This window comes from Ranitomeya imitator, chromosome 4 (assembly GCF_032444005.1).
Source record: "Ranitomeya imitator isolate aRanImi1 chromosome 4, aRanImi1.pri, whole genome shotgun sequence".
Classification (NCBI taxonomy): domain Eukaryota; kingdom Metazoa; phylum Chordata; class Amphibia; order Anura; family Dendrobatidae; genus Ranitomeya; species Ranitomeya imitator.
The window spans coordinates 311,491,089-311,510,206 of NC_091285.1; the positions used below are offsets into that span (position 1 = coordinate 311,491,089).

Genomic DNA, 19,118 nt, shown 5'->3' on the forward strand with positions numbered 1-19,118 from the left:
GGAGTGTTGACACAAGGACAATCCTTAACAATAGAGAACTTGTAAATTGTCTCTGGATTGTCATAAATAATCATTTTACTTTTATGATGCATTATTGTATAAAGAAGCATCAGATTTATATGACGTATTTTATGGCCATTTTGTCAGCACAGCTTTACATGACATAATCACTTATTCCTGTATGCTTTACTTATTGATTCGCCAAGATCACATTGTTTCCATGTACATTAATAAGAACATCATATTTTCATGTATATTAACTGAACACACTGCAATATTTGCTTGTATATTTGAAATAAATATAATGGAATATTGTCCTAGTATAGAGTGTGTTATTTGTATGCTTTTTATGTCAGGCCAGTGTTTGTTCTATAACCCCCATACTGTGCCTAAAGGACACTATTTTGCTGACATAACCCAGATATAATGGCAACTAAGTGCCAGCTTACGTGTATAGAAGACGCCTTACTTTACGTCCTCCCCCTTCTTGCGTTCATCTTCATTTAACTATGTAGCTGAATGTAAGTGGATGCTGCTACGTGTGTGTGAGGTTTCCAGTTCCGAAGAGCATCTTGGTCTCTCCCCAATTATCCCATTGTACTCAGTGTTAGAACATGTGCATACCAACACATCGAGTGACATGCAAGAGCATGCTATTATAATAAATCTGCCGTAATTACAAGTAAACGTTTGAATCTCTTCTCTGAGGGCAAAAAAACATACATTCATCTAAATCTAGCGTACAGTTGAAATCAAAATTATTCAGTCTCCATAGCACATAAGGCTTATTAACAAATTGTCAAATTTCTTTTGCTGTTTGAAGTAAACCAATCAAGAACAATTTATATCGCTCAACACGATTAGTAAAACGTTTCTCATTTCTCCAAATGCAACACAAAATGCCACTTATTGGATGTGTTCGGACATTATGTTTTTTTTCTGCCTTGTTTAAAGCTACTGCGTTTTTGCAGCGGTTTTTGGATTTTGATTGCAGCAAAAAAACACATGTGAACACAGCCTTAATGGTTACTGTAGTCTCAGAATTAGGCTGGGGTCACACTTGCGTGTGCAATGTGAGAAACTCGCGGGAGTCTCTCGCATCAATACCCGGCAGCACTAACTGTCCAGTACGAACGCCAAACTTTTTAGTTTGGTTTCACTCATCTCTAATCATTAGACCTTCCATCAGTATAATGATCCCAAGTATACTTCAAGTACACGAGTGCTTTGCTTCAGAAGATGTTCTGGCTGTTATAATCTGCTGCAAATGTGCTGCATGGCCAGACTAATTCCTCATGGTCAATGTCCTCTGGTTCACCACTATACTTGAGTTTGCATTTTTCAACCGCCTTCTTCAAATTTTATGAACATTTGTCTGAGGATGAAGTCAGACGACTTTGAAGGCCACTATTCTAGCATATTTTTCTTTCTCAATGGGAGAAAGCACCTCCCTTTGAGAAAACGAAACACGCGTCGAGGCAGTGTGAGACGTTCCATCTCCATACACCATGTGATGGATCTTACTATTGATCTGTGAGTAAGAGTGACATTATTACGTACAGGTGCTTCTCACAAAATTAGAATATCATCAAAGTTAGTTTATTTCAGTTCTTCAGTACAAAAGTGAAACTCATATATAGAGTCATTACAAACAGAGTGATCTATTTCACGAGATTATTTCTGTTAATGTTGATGATTATGGCTTATAGCCAATAAAAACCCAAAAGTCATTCTCAGTAAATTAGAATACTTTATGAAGATATTCTAATTTTGTGAGAAGCATCTGTATGTGAGTCTGATAGCACTTTATCTCCATGCACATGCACTTTCTCCATCCAGATTTATCTAGTTATACTTAGAACTGGGCACCCTTTACAACTGACTTACACTGGGTGTCTTCTTACCCTATGTCAATAATAACGGTCTGTCCCTCCCTTTGGGTGGTCATCCTTTCTGTCCTCATGACCCAAACAGTATTGCGTATTTGATATTTTAATGATGATTTATAAATAAAAATTGTTTCCTTTTACTTCATCTGGCAATTTATGGTTACTCTGTTTTTTTCTTCTTCTTGTTTGGCATTATTTGGAGTACTCCACATATGTATTTCTTTTCTGTTATGGGGGAACTACATTATACTTGACTTAGTTCCTGTCCCCCAACAGACTAATGATGTGTTTTTTGAATATTGGATTAACCTTCTACATGATAAGTTCCTGACCTTATAGACTGATAATGTGCATTTTGAATATCTGGTTAACCATTCTATTTATACTGTCTAGTATTTTTAAAGCTAACCAATAACTGATATGTATGAGAGGGCAGTGATGTTCTACAGCTATCATGTGAATGATAATCATGATGTCATCACTAGTGATGAGCGCGTGTGCTCGTTACTCGAGTTTTCCGAGCATGCTCGGGTGTTCTCCGAGTATTTTGGGCATGCTCATAGATTATGTTTTTGTCTCCGCAGCTGCATGATTAGCGACTGCTAGACAGCATGAACACATGCCGGGATTGCCTGTTTGTTAGGGAATCCCCATATGTATTCAGGCTGTCAAATCATACAGCTGCGGCGACAAAAACATAGTCTACGAGCACACCCAAAATACTCGGAGAACACCCGAGCATGCTCGGAAAACTCGAGTAACGAGCACAAGCTCATCACTAGTCATCACTTATTTTATAATAACACATTTACGGCTTTTGACCTTTTTTCTTCTTTATATAAATCCTGGAAAATCTATGCAATAATGAATGACGGTAGAATTTTTTTTTACTTTAGCTACTTCTGCTTCACAAACTTTAGCTCCAGTTTGCAGATACTGTAATGTGAAGAATGATTAAATAGGGTGAAGTAGAGACATGCTGGTGGTTTACTGGGACTAGTGTTCCCTTTTAACGAATTTTCCCACAAGAAGATGTGGGTCAGAGACTAAATCCAGCCCACTCTTGATACATTTTGGGATTCTCAAAAGTAGACCTTCAAGGAGCAATGTCTCATGACTTGTCAATTACAAACTCCCTGGTTTCCTGATGAATAATTGCTATAGGAAATTGTAAAATTATACAAATAATTGAAGTAAATATGTTTCAACTTAATTTGTTTTTCCAGTTCTAGTACCCCAAATATTTTCCCTCCCTATATTAGAAAACTATACTTAAAGTCATCAGAATTATGAGCCAAAAAGGTAAAACCTTAACTGATTCACAGATGCAAAAATCATTTTCCAACTTATCTAGGTCATTGCCGCACCTAAGCATTTTTTATCATAAGAAAACGGAGAAGGCAAAGAAAGTAAAATGCTAAGAGATCCGAGGTGTGGATAATCCATGGAAATATAGTTTTATGATATACTTTCTCCTTTTGGGCTTGAACACAGTTCACATTAAAATGTACATTTGTCCAATGTATCTTTATTAAAAATGGCAACTACGCTACTTTCAATCCTTTTAACCATCTTTTCAGTGTTCCAGAAGTCCTGGAGTCCTTTTATATCAACAAGGAGAAAACAACTCCCTCTTCGATTGTGTGGCAGAGATTTGGGTGACAAGACCGGAACTAGAAAATTTGGAAAGATGAGATCATGTGAAAACCCATTTGGACACCTGAGATGGAAATACTATTTTAACCTCTTAAAAGGAACCTTTTAGGGGTATGAGCGCATAAACCCCAATAAAAATATATTTTTGAGAGAGATACTTTTTGAAATTCCAACCCGACATGAAAAGTAGATTTCCCATAAGTGGTTCAATAGAACTTTTTTTTTAAAGTTATTTTTAAAGGGGGGGGGGGGCATGTGCCAATACATCCATACCACTGCTTCCCTATGTAAAACCATGTTTACAGATTTATTTTAAAGGAAATCTGTCAGTAGAATCAATCCCCTAAGACGTCTATATGGGCATGCAGATCATAGGAAGCTGAATAAAGTTAAACCTTCAAGTCTGGAATATGACAACTTATTCTGAAGAAATCCTTGCTTTTCTTAACATGTAAATCAGCTGTTAAGATATATGGGCCATAAACAGATCTTCCTGAGAATCTGCCTCCAGAGCTTATTTTAAATAAAAGGGGTAATACCAGTGTGAGACATGTAATGACTGACAGTCTGCTCTCCTGATTTCACTGCAGAGCTGTGTGTGATAGACTAACACAGTACAGCAGAACTGAGTTTGTCTCATTACAAACAGCTGTAGCTCTCTTCTTGCAGTGCTGTCAGATCAGATGTGCACCCCTTCCCCAACACTGACAGCCAGTGACGTGGAAGCTGATGGAGTGTTAGTAGTAATCAGGCACAGTTCTGCAGCAGAGCTGACAGCACTATGAGAGCAGAGCTTAAACTGCAGCTTTTCCCATAATGTGGAGGCAAAGCTGCTGCAACCTGGGACAGGTCTCAGTTCAGACCAGTGGTGTGAACTGTCAATATTCAGGAGTGCACAGCTTCCCGGCAAACAGGAGACCGAGAGGCAAGGAAGCAGTGTGCTTCTTAAAGTTAACATTAGAACAGCCCTTTAACCACATCATCCTATTCGCTTACCAAAAACTTGAATTAGATTGGATGCTTTGTAGCCATTTTGACTTGGAAATATAAAGAGTTAATTACAATGTTATATTTTATGCTTTAGTTCAAAGAGAACCAGATTTTTTTATATTGTGATATATATAGACTACATTAGCATCCAATAATGTGTTCCTGTTGTGTTTTACATTTTGTAATGATGCCATGGCAACAAACATAAGTAAATCATTCAAAGCATGTGGGTGAATACTTTAGTGAAACATATGGAAGACAGATAATGTGGCTCATTATATAGCCAACAAACATTATAGCTGAGATGCCTCGTGTTTTACAGAACGGAATAGTTGTAGCAAATTCTACGGAAAAGAAAACAGACTGCTCTCAAAACATGTCCTATCATGGTCATTGCTGAAAAAGAAAAAATGAGTAGAATCTAACAAAAGTCACAAATAATGCCTCAGTCCACCCAACGTTGACAAAAAAATTCACATTTGCCAGAATCTATTTTTTTTCCACAAATCCATTGGACAGTCGCTTGGTTATAAAGAACTAGGAAGGGGTTTGGAAAAAATTTAAAAATATATATTTTACCTAGCCCTCGTGATTGCGTGATGTGGTATGTGTCGCGTGACATCATCATGTCATGGCCTAGTCAGAGCCGTAGATGCTAAAGTTGCTAGGTTTTGGTAGATGCCAAATTGGTCCAGTGAACACTGCAGTGGGACTGCGTGACGGGACAGGTGAGGGCCGGGTGAGTGTAACTTTTATATTTATGTATGTTACGATTTGAGATCTATAGAGGCATGAGATCATAATAACGTACATTCAATCTATCAAATAGATCCAATAAAAATCTAATTTTCTGCTAAATCGATTGAACTGCTGATTTGAACCTCAAATAGTGGGAAAAAAAGTTAATGATATGCACTGCTGGTTCTTTATCCACAATAAACAGTAGATGCGGCATCAGAGTCGTTTTATTCTCAACGTGCTTCCAAGTTTGCAAACCTCTTCAGGAGAACCACCAGTCCCTTCAGGAGAACCACCAGTGTTACCTGAAGAATCACCAATCTCTTCAGAAGAACCACCAGTCTTTCCTGGAGAGTCACCAGTCTCTTCAGGAGAACTACCAGTCTCTCCTTTAGAATCACCAGTCTCTTCGGGAGAACCACCAGTCTTTCCTGGAGAGTCACCAGTCTCTTCAGAAGAACCACCATTCTGTCCTGGAGAATCACCAGTCTCTTCAGGAGAACCACCAGTCTTTCCTGGAGAGTCACCAGTCTCTTCAGAAGAACCACCAGTCTCTCCTGGAGAATCACCAGTCTCTTCAGGAGAACCACCAGTCTTTCCTGGAGAGTCACCAGTCTCTCCTTTAGAATCACCAGTCTCTTCAGGAGAACCACCAGTCACTCCTTTAGAATCACCAGTCTCTTCAGGAGAACCACCAGTCTTTCCTGGAGAATCACCAGTCTCTACTGGAGAACCACTAGTCTCTCCAGGAGAACCACCAGTCACTCCTTTAGAATCACCAGTCTCTTCAGGAGAACCACCAGTCTCTCCTTTAGAATCACCAGTCTCTTCAGGAGAACCACCAGTCTTTCCTGGAGAGTCACCAGTCTCTTCAGAAGAACCACCAGTCTCTCCTGGAGAATCACTAGTCTCTTCAGGAGAACCACCAGTCTTTCCTGGAGAGTCACCAGTCTCTTCAGAAGAACCACCAGTCTCTCCTGGAGAATCACCAGTCTCTTCAGGAGAACCACCAGTCTTTCCTGGAGAGTCACCAGTCTCTCCTTTAGAATCACCAGTCTCTTCAGGAGAACCACCAGTCACTCCTTTAGAATCACCAGTCTCTTCAGGAGAACCACCAGTCTTTCCTGGAGAATAACCAGTCTCTACTGGAGAACCACTAGTCTCTCCAGGAGAACCACCAGTCTCTACTGGAGAACCACTAGTCTCTCTCGGAGAGCCACCATTCTCTCAAGAACTTGAATCGCAGCAGATTTGCTCATCATCTATTCACAAGTTTTTTTCCCAACGCAAAAATATGCCACAAGTAGGCCCTAATGTTACCATTAAATAACAGGTGAATAAATTCCCCGTAATGCCAATGTTCCCTACTTCATCTCTATCCGCAGTCAGATAGCAGTACAGAAATATTAAGCTTTACAGGCCACAATCATAATAAATCTCTTTCTGTTTTACAATCTTTTTATCCCTCTGCCTTTTTTGGTAAGAATCAATTCAACATCTGTACTTAGTGAAAAGTGACTATTTTTAGTGCACATTATCAAACTGTTCTAAAAAAAAGGCCAAATATTGAAGGTCTGCCAAGATTTCTCTGGATCCATCCTTTCCCTTGTAATATAGGCAGTGTGTTATTATTTCACATGGTCGGTTAAACCACAGTAATATTCTAAGAAGCCACTTCATTCACATATTCTGGTAAGTAGCATCAAGCCTTTTGTACAGAGCAATACTTTTATATCTCATGCTACTTTCATAGATCTATGTGCAAGGAAGGTAAATGGTTCCTAGCCAGCGCCGCAGCGTGTAATTTACACTCCGGGACAATCCTAGAAAAAGAATGGAATACTGGAAAATGTTTTCATGGAAACTTTTTCTGTTTATAGGAATGCTTAGCAGTAGTTGCCATGATTTCAAGAATTTTCCATATGTGGATTTAAAATGATATTAGAATTGCTATGAATGCATGTTATAGAATAAGCTAACCCTTACTTTTCCACAGTGGTTATAAGAGCTCTAAATTGTTCTCTACGCTTTAGGTCACTTTGCTTGCCAAGGATAATTTTATCTGATAAGTTCTACATGCCTCTGCAACTCTCACACACAAGCCTGTGCAAAGTTATTGCTGTATTGTATGAATATAATTATTCTAAGGGAGTACTCTGTCCAAAATATATTACATTGCTGTTCTTCTGCATCCGTTTACCACGATGTCATGTTTAGTCTCATTAAACTGCAGTGATATCATATTAGGGATCTGTCAGATATGAATCCCAAGTAGGCTTGTAACCGTGCAGCCTGATAAGGAATGTCCTGTATTCGACTGACTTCACAAACGTGGGTTTTGGTTCTTTTTGCTTTAAAACAATTGATGAAAAAATGGCAATGGTTTACTTAAGCTTGTGCAAGTATGGCATGTTTTCTGTGGCACGATAGCTGTACGGCAGTGTATTGATGGGTACAGTGATTATACTATGGAGCCACATGAACATTGCGCGACAGTATTCCATGGCCACTGGGCAGGAGCCCTGAAAACTGCTCCTCACCTTACAGCATCCACGGCCTTCTATTGATTAGGTGGCTTGGCGTGTCATCATTGTGTGCCTTGACATATATGTTGCTGCCAGGTCAGCTAACTTAAAGAAAGGTAAGGAACAGTTTTTAGGACTCACATCCAGTGACCACAGACATCTAATTCGATTTGCACATACTCTACCCCTTATGTTTAGAGGCAATGCTTTCAAAAGGCAACACCTTGATAAATACAACTTCCTGCAACGCCACCCTTTTTTTCTGATCAAATAACCTCCATGCAAAATTGGAGGTGAACAAAGGAGCAGTCGTGGCCTCATGCACTACTATGATGGGGCAATTATAGCCAGGTACGGACTGGGGATGAAATTCAGCCCTGGCATTTCAAATCACACAGGCCCATGTTGTCCCCATCACCAAGCACCAGATGGGATATATTACTAATATTACCCTGGATAGAGGGAAAACAAGATTTACTACAAGACCAATATGTCTTATGATACCCGTGGCCTGCTGGGGTAAGTAAAGGAGTCAGCGACTTTGTGCTCCGTCACAACTTTTAACAGTATGGGTGTCCTGATAACACAGATTTTGTTAACAATGCTGAAGACAAAGCAGCCCACAACCAGACATGCCCTTCTGGCATTCCCCAGAATTGCCAAATGGCCAGTCCGGCCCTGATTATAGCCCTGTGCAACACAAAGATCGCATGAGCTCTTATTGTAAGATAACCAGTCACTTACCCAGTGATTGTTTGCCCAGTTCTAAGATAGAAAGTCTCTAAATTGGATGCAGAAAGGCAAAAGGAAAATTAGGCAGTGTTAATGCAAAATGTTAGAATAAAATTAAGAGTTGGAAGCTAAAATGCTCACCTTAAATGTGTAGGAGCATGTATTCTCCTTAGATAGATTGGGTTCAGCCTCTTCATGGTTGAGACGAATCTGTGCTTGGATTGTAAAGGTACCGTCACACTAAGCGACGCTGCAGCGATACCGACAACGATGTCGATCGCTGCAGCGTCGCTGTTTGGTCGCTGGAGAGCTGTCACACAGACAGCTCTCCAGCGACCAACGATCCTGAAGTCCCCGGGTAACCAGGGTAAACATCGGGTTACTAAGCGCAGGGCCGCGCTTAGTAACCCGATGTTTACCCTGGTTACCGTTATAAATGTAAAAAAGCAAACACTACATACTTACATTCCTGGTGTCTGGTTAGGTCCCTCGCCTTCAGCTTCCAGCACTGACTGAGCGCCGGCCTTAAAGTACAGCGGTGACGTCACCGCTGTGCTCTGCTTTACGGCTGGCCGGCGCTTACCAGTCAGTGCGGGAAGCTGAAGGCGAGGGACATGACCAGACACCGGGAATGTAAGTATGTAGTGTTTGTTTTTTTTACATTTACAACGGTAACCAGGGTAAACATCGGATTACTAAGCGTGGCCCTGTGCTTAGTAACCCGATGTTTACCCTGGTTACCAGTGATGACATCGCTGAATCGGCGTCACACATGCCGATTCAGTGATGTCAGCAGGAGATCCAGCGACAAAATAAAGTGCTGGACTTTCCCCAGCGACCAACGATCTCCCAGCAGGGGCCTGATCGTTGGTCGCTGTCACACATAACGATTTAGTTAACGATATCGTTGCTACGTCACAAAAAGCAACGATATCGTTAACGATATCGTTATGTGTGACGGTACCTTAACACTCAGCCTGACCAGTAGGTCTCCTGACCTGAATTGCTTCATATGCATTTATGAGATAGTTGGTTCAGGTCAGAAGACCCTCCGGTTAGGCAATGTATTGCAATTCGTGCATAGGCCTCACATCACGGACGGGTGTACCCGGCCTTAGTTGTGAGTTGTTGTTTTTCCCCACTTATTTCCATTGTAACTCTTTCCTTCCATATGATAATAGTTATGTTTTTACCTCCTCTTTATAAAACACATTTCTACATATTCAGCACTCCCCAAAATTCACCATTCACAAGAACTATTCAGTTGAGGTGACAAAGCATGTAATATGTCAGCCAGATGAGCCAATGTGTGCATACATATCACTGTTTTGTTGAGGATGAAAAATTGAGTGGCTCACGGCACCTTATTTCTTTTTCCCGGTGTTTCGTAAGCCCTAGGGATGTGTCTGAGTTCAACACGGCTGTCATCTAAGCCAAAACCAAGCAGAACAAACATTGGAAGTGGGCCAGCAACAATCATGCTCTCAGCCACGTCCTTCCCCTCCTTTCGTAGCTGTGCCTTTACACAATGCAGGATTTTCCTCCCTTAAATCATACCTCACTGAAATCTCAATCAGAGCTCCTGGCAACTGACGGACAGCATGTCTGGTGGCAAATACATAGATGAAGAGGTAGGACTGCTCCGTGCATGTGCAAATACTGTGGCTTGGGAATTTTGAGGAGTTACTCCGATAGACACCTTCTGTGTAAATCTCTGGGAATCTTTACGTTTACATGTACCTGTCAAATAATAAAATCAAAATGATCTACGAACCAGACGGCATGAAAGCATGCAGATTATCAGGGCTTCGTGGTGAAAGTTGGAGGCTTTCTAGGTGGTACTGCCCTGGGATGGATCATTTTTAGCTGATATGCCTGACACTGGGTTATTGCCTCCTCAAAAATATATTTAAGCAATAATAACCTTTGCTTGGGGGAGTAGAGAATGGAATGCAACGTTGGCTCTCTACGACTGAGTATGCTGCTCTGCATGAATCCTTGGCATTCTTGTACCTATTGGTGTATTGAAAAGGCGTCTGGGAAAAATACGGGCAGGTGTACTGATATCCTCAGATACAGTTCACTGAATATGTAGAGAGTAACTGCTAACTGTGTGAGCGCAAAAAACAAGCGGAATTGTCTAAGAAAACCAAATTATAGGGTTCCGCTGGCAATACTGCAAGCCATCAAAGTCCATTTTATAGGAGGAACATAGTAGTTTGCCTCTCCCTTTTCAGGGTCTCAGGATTGAGGTTCATTCGTACTAGTAGGTTCAGTCCTGAAATGTTAATTAAAGATTCATCGGGGTAACGACTTAAATAGTATTGGTTTAGTTTTTGATCTTGAACAGTGGCAGTAGCTGGAATGCTCTCATGCCATAGGAATTAGTCCCTCACCTACTATTTATGGGCGAGGTTTGCCTCCGGTTAGTCTTTTTTTTTTTTTTGCTTAACTTAGAGAGGACCTTTCTGTGGATTTTTTATATTAAACTGAGTAACTCCTCTAATTACCACTGCTCCCCTGATTATGGAATATTTTTTCTTTTTTTTCTTTATACCTCTGTTGCAAAGTTTTACTCCCCCCCTCCCCAGAGAAAATAAGCAAATTTTCTTTTCAACCAACCGGGTGTATACCAGAGAACATCTCTGTCAGTATTTGCTTTTTCACCTCTATGACAGAAGTTCTATGATACAGTCCAGTGGATGGAAAGGAAAATTTGCTTTTTTATTCCTGGAGCAGAGGGGCAGAGAAAAAAAATAAGAAAAACTGTTGCAGAATCAGGGTGCAGCATTATCTGGAGGAGGTGCGCCGTTTAAATAAAAAAAAATACAGATCCTCTTGCATGGTTATACTTGTACACCATTGTGTCTTATAAAAGCGTATGACATATACATTTATTGAACAATGGAAATGCTAAGCTAAAAAAACTTTAATGGAAAAATCCCTTAAAGATAAGACAATAGTTTACTAAAATGCATTGTCTGGTATGTTTTAAATAAAGTTTTATGAAAAAAACATCATGTGTATAGTGGTCTCCAAGAACTGATTTGAAGCCTACATTTTAGTCAAGGACTACAAATTTTGACACTTCCTGTTTTCAGTAATATAAACTTTTAATGTTCTGCTTGCTTCAGCGTAACCTTGTGATCATAATAGTCTTTAAGAGACGCAAGAACATCTGAGTTATCTTATATTAATGCTCACTTTCATGGAGCGTGTAAGTTACGAGACTTGTCCTCAGGACTGACGAGAGTCTTGTTGGTCTGACTACCATCAATCAAACATTTAAAGGCTATAGACACCTTTGATATACAAAAAAAATGAGTTTTATATATGTTCATTTTGTAAATTTAATTCTTTCATTCAAGTTCTGAGCTCCTGACATGCAGTTTGCAACCTGACCTAACTGTCAGATTTTTGTCTCATGGGAGTGCCTTTCCCTGTAATATAGGCTGCATTCCCTGTAATATAGGTTGGATTTGAGGTTTATGTATCCAGGGTTCCACTGTCTTCACTACTAATATGTCATCACTGCCCAAGTATTGTACCTATTTCCTCTACGTGACATTTCTGCTTTATCTGTATCCTGTTTTCTGTACCCCATGGGATACTCTCCACCTCCACTGTCCACTGCACATTTATGTAGAACCTCCCCCCTCCTGCTATCACTAAACACTGAGAAGGGAGATGGAGAGCAGAGAGAAAAGATCTATTTGAAGCAGCTCTGATGGATTTGTAACATTTCTGCAAAGGACTCAGCAATATAAGGCTACTTTCACACTTGTGTCATGCACTGCGCGTCGCAATGCGTCGCTTAGAAGAAAAAATGCATCCTGCAAAAGTGCTTGCAGGATGCGTTTTTTCTCCATTGACTAACATTAGCGACGCATTGCCACACGTCGCAATCGTCATTCGACGGTTGCGCCGTGTTGTGGCGGACCGTCGGCAGCAAAAAACGTTACATGTAACGTTTTTTGCAGCGTTGTGTCCGCCCCCACCTCCCCGCAACTCACAATGGGGCAGCGGATGCACTGGAAAAATGCATCCGCTGCCCCCGTTGTGCGGCGCTTGCACAGTATGCGTTAGTACGTCGGGCCGACACAGCGCGACGGCCCCGTACCGACGCTAATGTGAAAGTAGCCTAAAGGGCTAACAGACACTTTGTCACCATTTTTAGAGTTGCTAGGAAGCAAAGAAACAATAAAATAACAATATGTGTGAAAGTATACATAGCCTTTAAGTCCGAAAATGAATGCATATTCCATAAAATTAAAGTCAAGTCAGAACTTGAAAATGAAAATGTGGAATTCTGGGATGTGAAGATGATATAGTATAATATGATGTCTTCTCACAGCTCCATAAGTATTGTCTGATACCTTGTCTCACTATGCACTGTACAGATGAATGGGAGGTAAAATGTAACAATGATAGTAAAGCAGTAGGTACCGCATGTATATGATGTACTTATTCATCTTATATACATGAAAAAGGTATACCAACAAAATTAAAAAAAGAAAAAGACATGCAAAACATGGTCACACATCCAATATAAATCTTTCTTATAGCATTAAGAAAAACAACACAATTAAAAACACTTAAAATGAGCAAACAGAGCCAGAATCCGGACCGTAACCAGCAATATGATTAAGGATCATCCAACAGGACTGATAAAGTATCCACATGAGCCATGGAAATAACAAATCAAATACAATGCACCAAATGAATGAACATTACCCCTAATTTAGAATAGGGCAATAATGTGTGAAAGAAAATACCATATATACTCGAGTATAAGCCGACCCCCACACTTTTGCCACAAAAAACTGGGAAAACTTATTGACTCAAGTATAAGCCTTGGGTGGAAAATGCAGCAGCTACCGGTGAATTTCAAAAATAAAAATAGATGCTCCTTATTGACCCATAAGATGCTCCATATAAAGCTGTGCCACATATAATGCTGCATACCGTTCATTATTGCCCCATAGATGCTCTGTATAAAGCTGTGCCACATATAATGCTGCATACCGTTCATTATTGCCCCATAGAAGCTCCATATAAAGCTTTGCCACATATATGCTCTGCTCATTATTGCCCCATAGATGTGCCATATAAAGCTGTGCCATATAGTGCTCTGCACCGTTCATCATTGCCCCATAGATGTGCGATATAAAACTGTGCCATATAGTGCTCTGCACCGTTCATTATTGCCCCATAGATGCTCCTTATAAAGCTCTGCACCGTTCATTTGTGCCCCATAGATGCTCCTTATAAAGCTCTGCCATATAGTGCTCTGCACGGTTCATTTGTGCCCCATAGATGCTCCTTATAAAGCTGTGCTACTGGTATATATAATGCTGCCTAGATAAACCCCCGATGTCACCTGAAAGATAAGATAAACAGGTCATATTATACTCACCCAGGGGCGGTTCCAACGCGGTCCAGTCCAATGGGGGTCGCGGTCCGGGTCCAGCGCCTCCCATCTTCATACGATGACATCTTCTTCTTTGCTTCCTGTTGCAGCTCCTGCACAGACGTACTTTGTTTGCCCTGTTGAGGGTAGAGCAAAGTACTGCAGTGCGCAGGCGCCGGGCGTCTCTGACCTTTCCCGGTGCCCACGAACTGCAGTACTTTTGGGGTGACAGATCCCCTTTAAGTTTCTGGTCTGACTTCTCTTGTGCAACAAGAAACAAACAAAGGCCTGGAAGCTTTTTGCACAAGGAATATCATTGTGGTTTTAAATAATCTAGCGGTAGGTAATGTAGAGAAAGATCGGACTTGATGGACCGGAGTCTTTTTTCAACCTAAATACAGTGCCTTGCGAAAGTATTCGGCTCCTTGGAACTTTTCAACCTTTTCCCACATCTCATGCTTCAAACATAAAGATACCAAATGTAAATTTTTGGTGACGAATCAACAACAAGTGGAACACAAATATTTAAAATTTTTGTGGAAACTCAAAAACTGAAAAGTGGGGCATGTAATATTATTCGGCCCCTTTACTTTCAATGCAGCAAACTCACTCCAGAAGTTCACTGTGGATCTCGGAATGATCCAATGTTGTCCTAAATGCCTAATGATGATAAATATAATCCACCTGTGTGTAATCAAGTCCCCGAAAAATTGAACCTGCTCTGTGATAGTCTCAGGGTTACCAAGGAACACAACAGGCAGGTCCGTAATACTGTTGTGGAGAAGTTTAAAGCCAGATTTGGATACAAAATGATTTCCAAAACTTTAAACATCCCAAGGAGCACTGTGCAAGCGATCATATTGAAATGGAAGGAGTATCACACCACTGCAAATCTACCAAGACCCGGCCGTCCCTCTAATTTTCATCTCAAACAAGCAGAAGACTGATCAGAGATGCAGTCAAGAGGCCCATGATCACTCTGGATGAACTGCAGAGATCCACAGCTGAGGTGGGACAGTCTGTCCATAGGACAACAATCAGTCGTACACTGCACAAATCTGGCCTTTATGGAAGAGTGGCAAGAAGAAAGCCATTTCTCAAAGATATCCATAAAAAGTGTTGTTTAAAGTTTGCAACAAGCCACCTGGGAGACACACCAAACATGTGGAAGAAGGTGCTCTGGTCAGATGAAACCAAAATCAAACTTTTTGGCAACAATGCCAAACGATATGCTTGGCGTAAAGGCAACACAGCTCATCACCCTGAACACACCATCTCCACTGTCAAACATGGTGGTGGCAGCATCATGGTTGGGCCTGCTTTTCTTCAGCAGGGACATGGAAGATGGTTAAAATTGATGGGAAGATGGATGGAGCCAAATACAGGACCATTCTTGAAGAAAACCTGTTGGAGTCTGCAAAAGACCTGAGACTGGGACGGAGATTTGTCTTCCAACAAGACAATGATCCCAAAAATAAAGCAAAATCTACAATGAAATGGTTCACAAATAACAGGTGCTAGAATGGCCCAGTCAAAGTCCAGACCTCAATCCAATCGAGAATCTGTGGAAAGAGCTGAAAACTGCTGTTCACAAATGATCTCCATCAAACCTCACTGAGCCCGAGCTGTTTGCCACAGAAGAATGGGCAAGAATTTCAGTCTCTCGATGTACAAAACTTATAGAGACATACCCCAAGAGACTTGCAGCTGTAATCGCAGCAAAAGGTGGTGCAACAAAGTATTTGTAACAACTCTGCTGGCATCACAGCATGGCCTCACATCTCTCACACAATCTTACCCACTGCTCCAGGCCATGATGTGGTTTCTGTTTAATGCCAGCTCCACATGTTCTGTGTCTCTGCTCTCTGCATGCTTCATGGCTATGTGTATAGGGGGTCGGCGCCTGAACTCTCTGGTTCTTATAGGAATCAGGTGCATCTGTCTAATCAGTTCCTGACCAATTATCAAGAGGCCTCCTGTATATAGTGCAGCTCCACCCTGTGGTCTGGGCCTGTGCAATGTGTTAGCTCAGTTAGTGTTTAGCTGCTGAGTTTGCCTGGCCTTGCTCTGAGTTACTCCCCCTCTGGAGGCTTTTCTCTGTGCTATTGCCTTGATCTTGTAGTCCGCCCTCCAGGAGGCAGAATATCCTGGTCCCTGTGTCTTTGTCCCTGTGTCTTGTTCCATTGCCTTGTCTGTACTTTGCCTTTTCTCGGTCTCCTTGTCTGTGGCTTCCTTCCCTGCTTTGTTTTTCCTTGTGTTCTCAGTCTGCTTACACTCCGCACTCTTGCGGCTCTGCACTCAGACCTTGCTTCGCACTCTCTGGCTTTGCTCTGTGGCTCCGCTCTTTGCGGTTCTATCTGGCTCCGCTCTTTGCGGTTCTATCTGGCGACGCCTCCTGTGTTTCTGCACTTGGCTCCGTCTCTGCTCTTGGCTCCGCCTCCAGCGTCTCCGCTCTTGGCTCCGCCTCCAGCGTCTCTGCTCTTGGCTTCGCCTCCAGCGTCTCGACCCTTGGCTCCGCCTCTTGCGGCTCCGCCCTTGGCTCTGCCTTCTCCTTCTCTTCTCTTAGTTCCACCTTCTACTTGTTACTTAGTCCTCCTGTCTGAACAGGTTCCAACCTGTTTCACATACCTGCCTGCAGACCGGTCCCAACCGGTTCTTCCAATGTTCCAGCCGTACCCGCCTGCCTACCAGAGAGCCAGCCGTGTCCGCCTGCCCGCCAGTGTCTCTGTTGTACCCGTCTGCCTGCCTGTGTCCCAGCCGTGCCCGCCTGTCAGCCAGAGTGCCAGCCGTGCCCGCTCCGTTCCTTAGTGGGATCAGCAGCCACAGCCAGACATCACCCTGGAGTGGCACCTTGTAGCTTCCTATTGCACAAGTCTGACCTCACCATCAGAGGCTCCAGCGAACACCTAGGAAGCTACTTAGTTACGCCCCTTCCAGGGAAGTTTGGTCTGTGGTCCAGTGGGGCCACACCCCCGTATGCCCGCACCAACCAGTCTGGGCGCGTGCGTGACAGTATTAAGTTAAAGGGGCCGAATAATATTGTACGCCCCACTTTCAGTTTTTGAATTTTCACAAAAATTTTAAATGTACAATACATTTCGTTCAACTTCACAATTGTGTTCCACTTGGTCTTGATTCTTCACCCAAAATTTGCATTTGGTATCTTTATGTTTGAAGCATGATATGTGGGAAAAGGTTGAAAAGTTCCAGGGGGGCAAATTCTTTCGCAAGGCACTGTAACTATGTAATACAAACACATGACCACACCAAAGGCAAGCCCGAGCAAGGCCTGTCAAGTTGACTACATCAACTCACACTTTTTCTACAAGAAGGTTCACCAAACAGACCAGGGTGATGCCTGACCCTCACCATCTGTAGGGCAGGTCCATGATAACATAAAAATATGTCTCAATTTGCTTTTCCTATGTCTCCTAAATTCTATATAACAATAGAATAAATACTAAATAAGTAAAGTAAGTTTCTATATGAGAAGTTGCAACTATCACTTTTGTGAAAATTGACTTCTAAATGCATCTCATCAAAAACTAGGGAGAACCAAGGTCACTGTTAGACTTGTGCCTACTAGAGAAAATTTTTCTTAGTGTAAAATGTCCAACTGTACAATAAGTATGGTATAATAATTTCTGAATCTGTGTGCAATTGTAGATATAGCTCACTTCATCTATAAAAGCTTGAAAGCTAGATGAAATAAATATAAGTCGAATCCTCTATCCCTCTGCACAGTTAAAGCTAGGATTTGTCTCTGAGCTACTTAATGGACCTTATGGTCACTTTTCATATTTCTCTTATTCGTACTTGCTCCCACTAGAGATTTCTAGTCCCCTGAATGACGTGGCTGACCTTGATATTGGTACAGGTTGTCTTCCTTGGTAGTAAAAAATAAAAGTTTTTTTTCACACATGACAAGTTATCATAAATCATTTTTTTAATTCCTTTAACATCAGAATAAGTACATTTTATGTAGTTAACATAAAAATGACTGACATCTCGCTGTTTTGGAATCTCACTTCTGTAGCTATTGTTTCTTGTATTTCCTTTCTCACTTCACCAATGGGACTAGTTTTCCTGTGGACGAGGATATGGGTATTATGACTTTTTTTTTCTCTTCTTTATGATGATTTTTTGTGTTCCTGTGTAAAGGCTGGAATTCTAATTTTCCAGTATGGCCAAGTGTTACCTTAAAAAGGACACTGTAGGTTATAGAAGGAATGTGTTGATTTTTTTTTTTCAGTGGTGTAAGTCAGCCATATGTAGCATGTAAAATGGCTGCACTGTTTCAAGTAAACTGTCAAGACCTTTGCACTTTAATGCCAATTTTTCCACTGGACAAATGGAATTATTGTACAAAGCTTAGCTTTGTTACTTTAGAGAAAACACAGCTGTTAGTGGAATTTACATAATTTTTTTTTACGAAAATCAGTGCAAGTATCACGCAACACTACAGAAAGAATAGTTTAAAAGGAAAATGTAGCTAAAATGAGTTTGTGAGTTTTCATAAATACTGTATATGTGAAAAGATCATATTTGTGGAGTACGTTAGAAAATTACTAATTTCCGGGCCAAAAGGTCTCTAAAGGCCTGGAAATTAGCCCATGAATTTCCAGAAACAGCTTACAAGATTTTCTTGTTCCTGGCCTGTCCCTGTTTACAGGACATGGCGTGTACACATGTGACTGCTGCAACCACTAGATGCAATAGTGTAACATCACCATCGCAGCCAGTGATTGTCAGCAGTGGTCATAAGTTGCTTTGACACAACAGCACTGCAGCTGTGGGAACAGTGACTTACGAGAGACCAGGAGCAACAGGGAATAGTAAGGTGAGTATTATTCCGTTTTTTATTTGTAAAACTAATAAAGCAAAGAAACATGTTAGGACCAAAGTATTTTCAAAAAAGGTAAAAAAAAGTTAATAGTTTACATCTGTATATTAATCTGTTACTACATAAAGTTAAACAGTTTATAAGATAAGATATATACGTATATAGTTATGTATATTTTAGGGGTTGTACTCACTTGGGTGCGTCAGGAGGAAGACAGGAGGCTTGTTCCATTAAAAGTTCATGTGGGTTTATTACTTCATAAACACAGAAACAAAAGAGAAAACAAACAGCCTTCAGATCAGGCAAACAAAATACACATGTCTATAGCAGGGCTC

At 41.2% G+C, this 19,118-nt stretch overlaps 1 protein-coding gene across 2 annotated transcripts in view; it reads left to right on the top strand.

Annotated features, from left to right (window-relative positions):
• The first annotated feature begins 6,885 nt into the window (after positions 1-6,885).
• CAV1 (caveolin 1) overlaps positions 6,886-19,118 on the top strand; it is a 94,405-nt gene continuing 82,172 nt past the window's right edge. Inside the window, exon 1 of one of the 2 annotated variants that reach the window (XM_069764842.1) lies at positions 6,886-6,965. Coding sequence is in view for 1 of the 2 variants with exons in the window: in XM_069764841.1 (XP_069620942.1) it covers positions 10,132-10,161 (30 nt within the window). In the remaining variant the exon portion in view is untranslated. Of the gene's footprint in view, positions 6,966-10,007; positions 10,162-19,118 lie in introns of those variants that run through there. The other variant, XM_069764841.1, reaches the window with a different exon arrangement.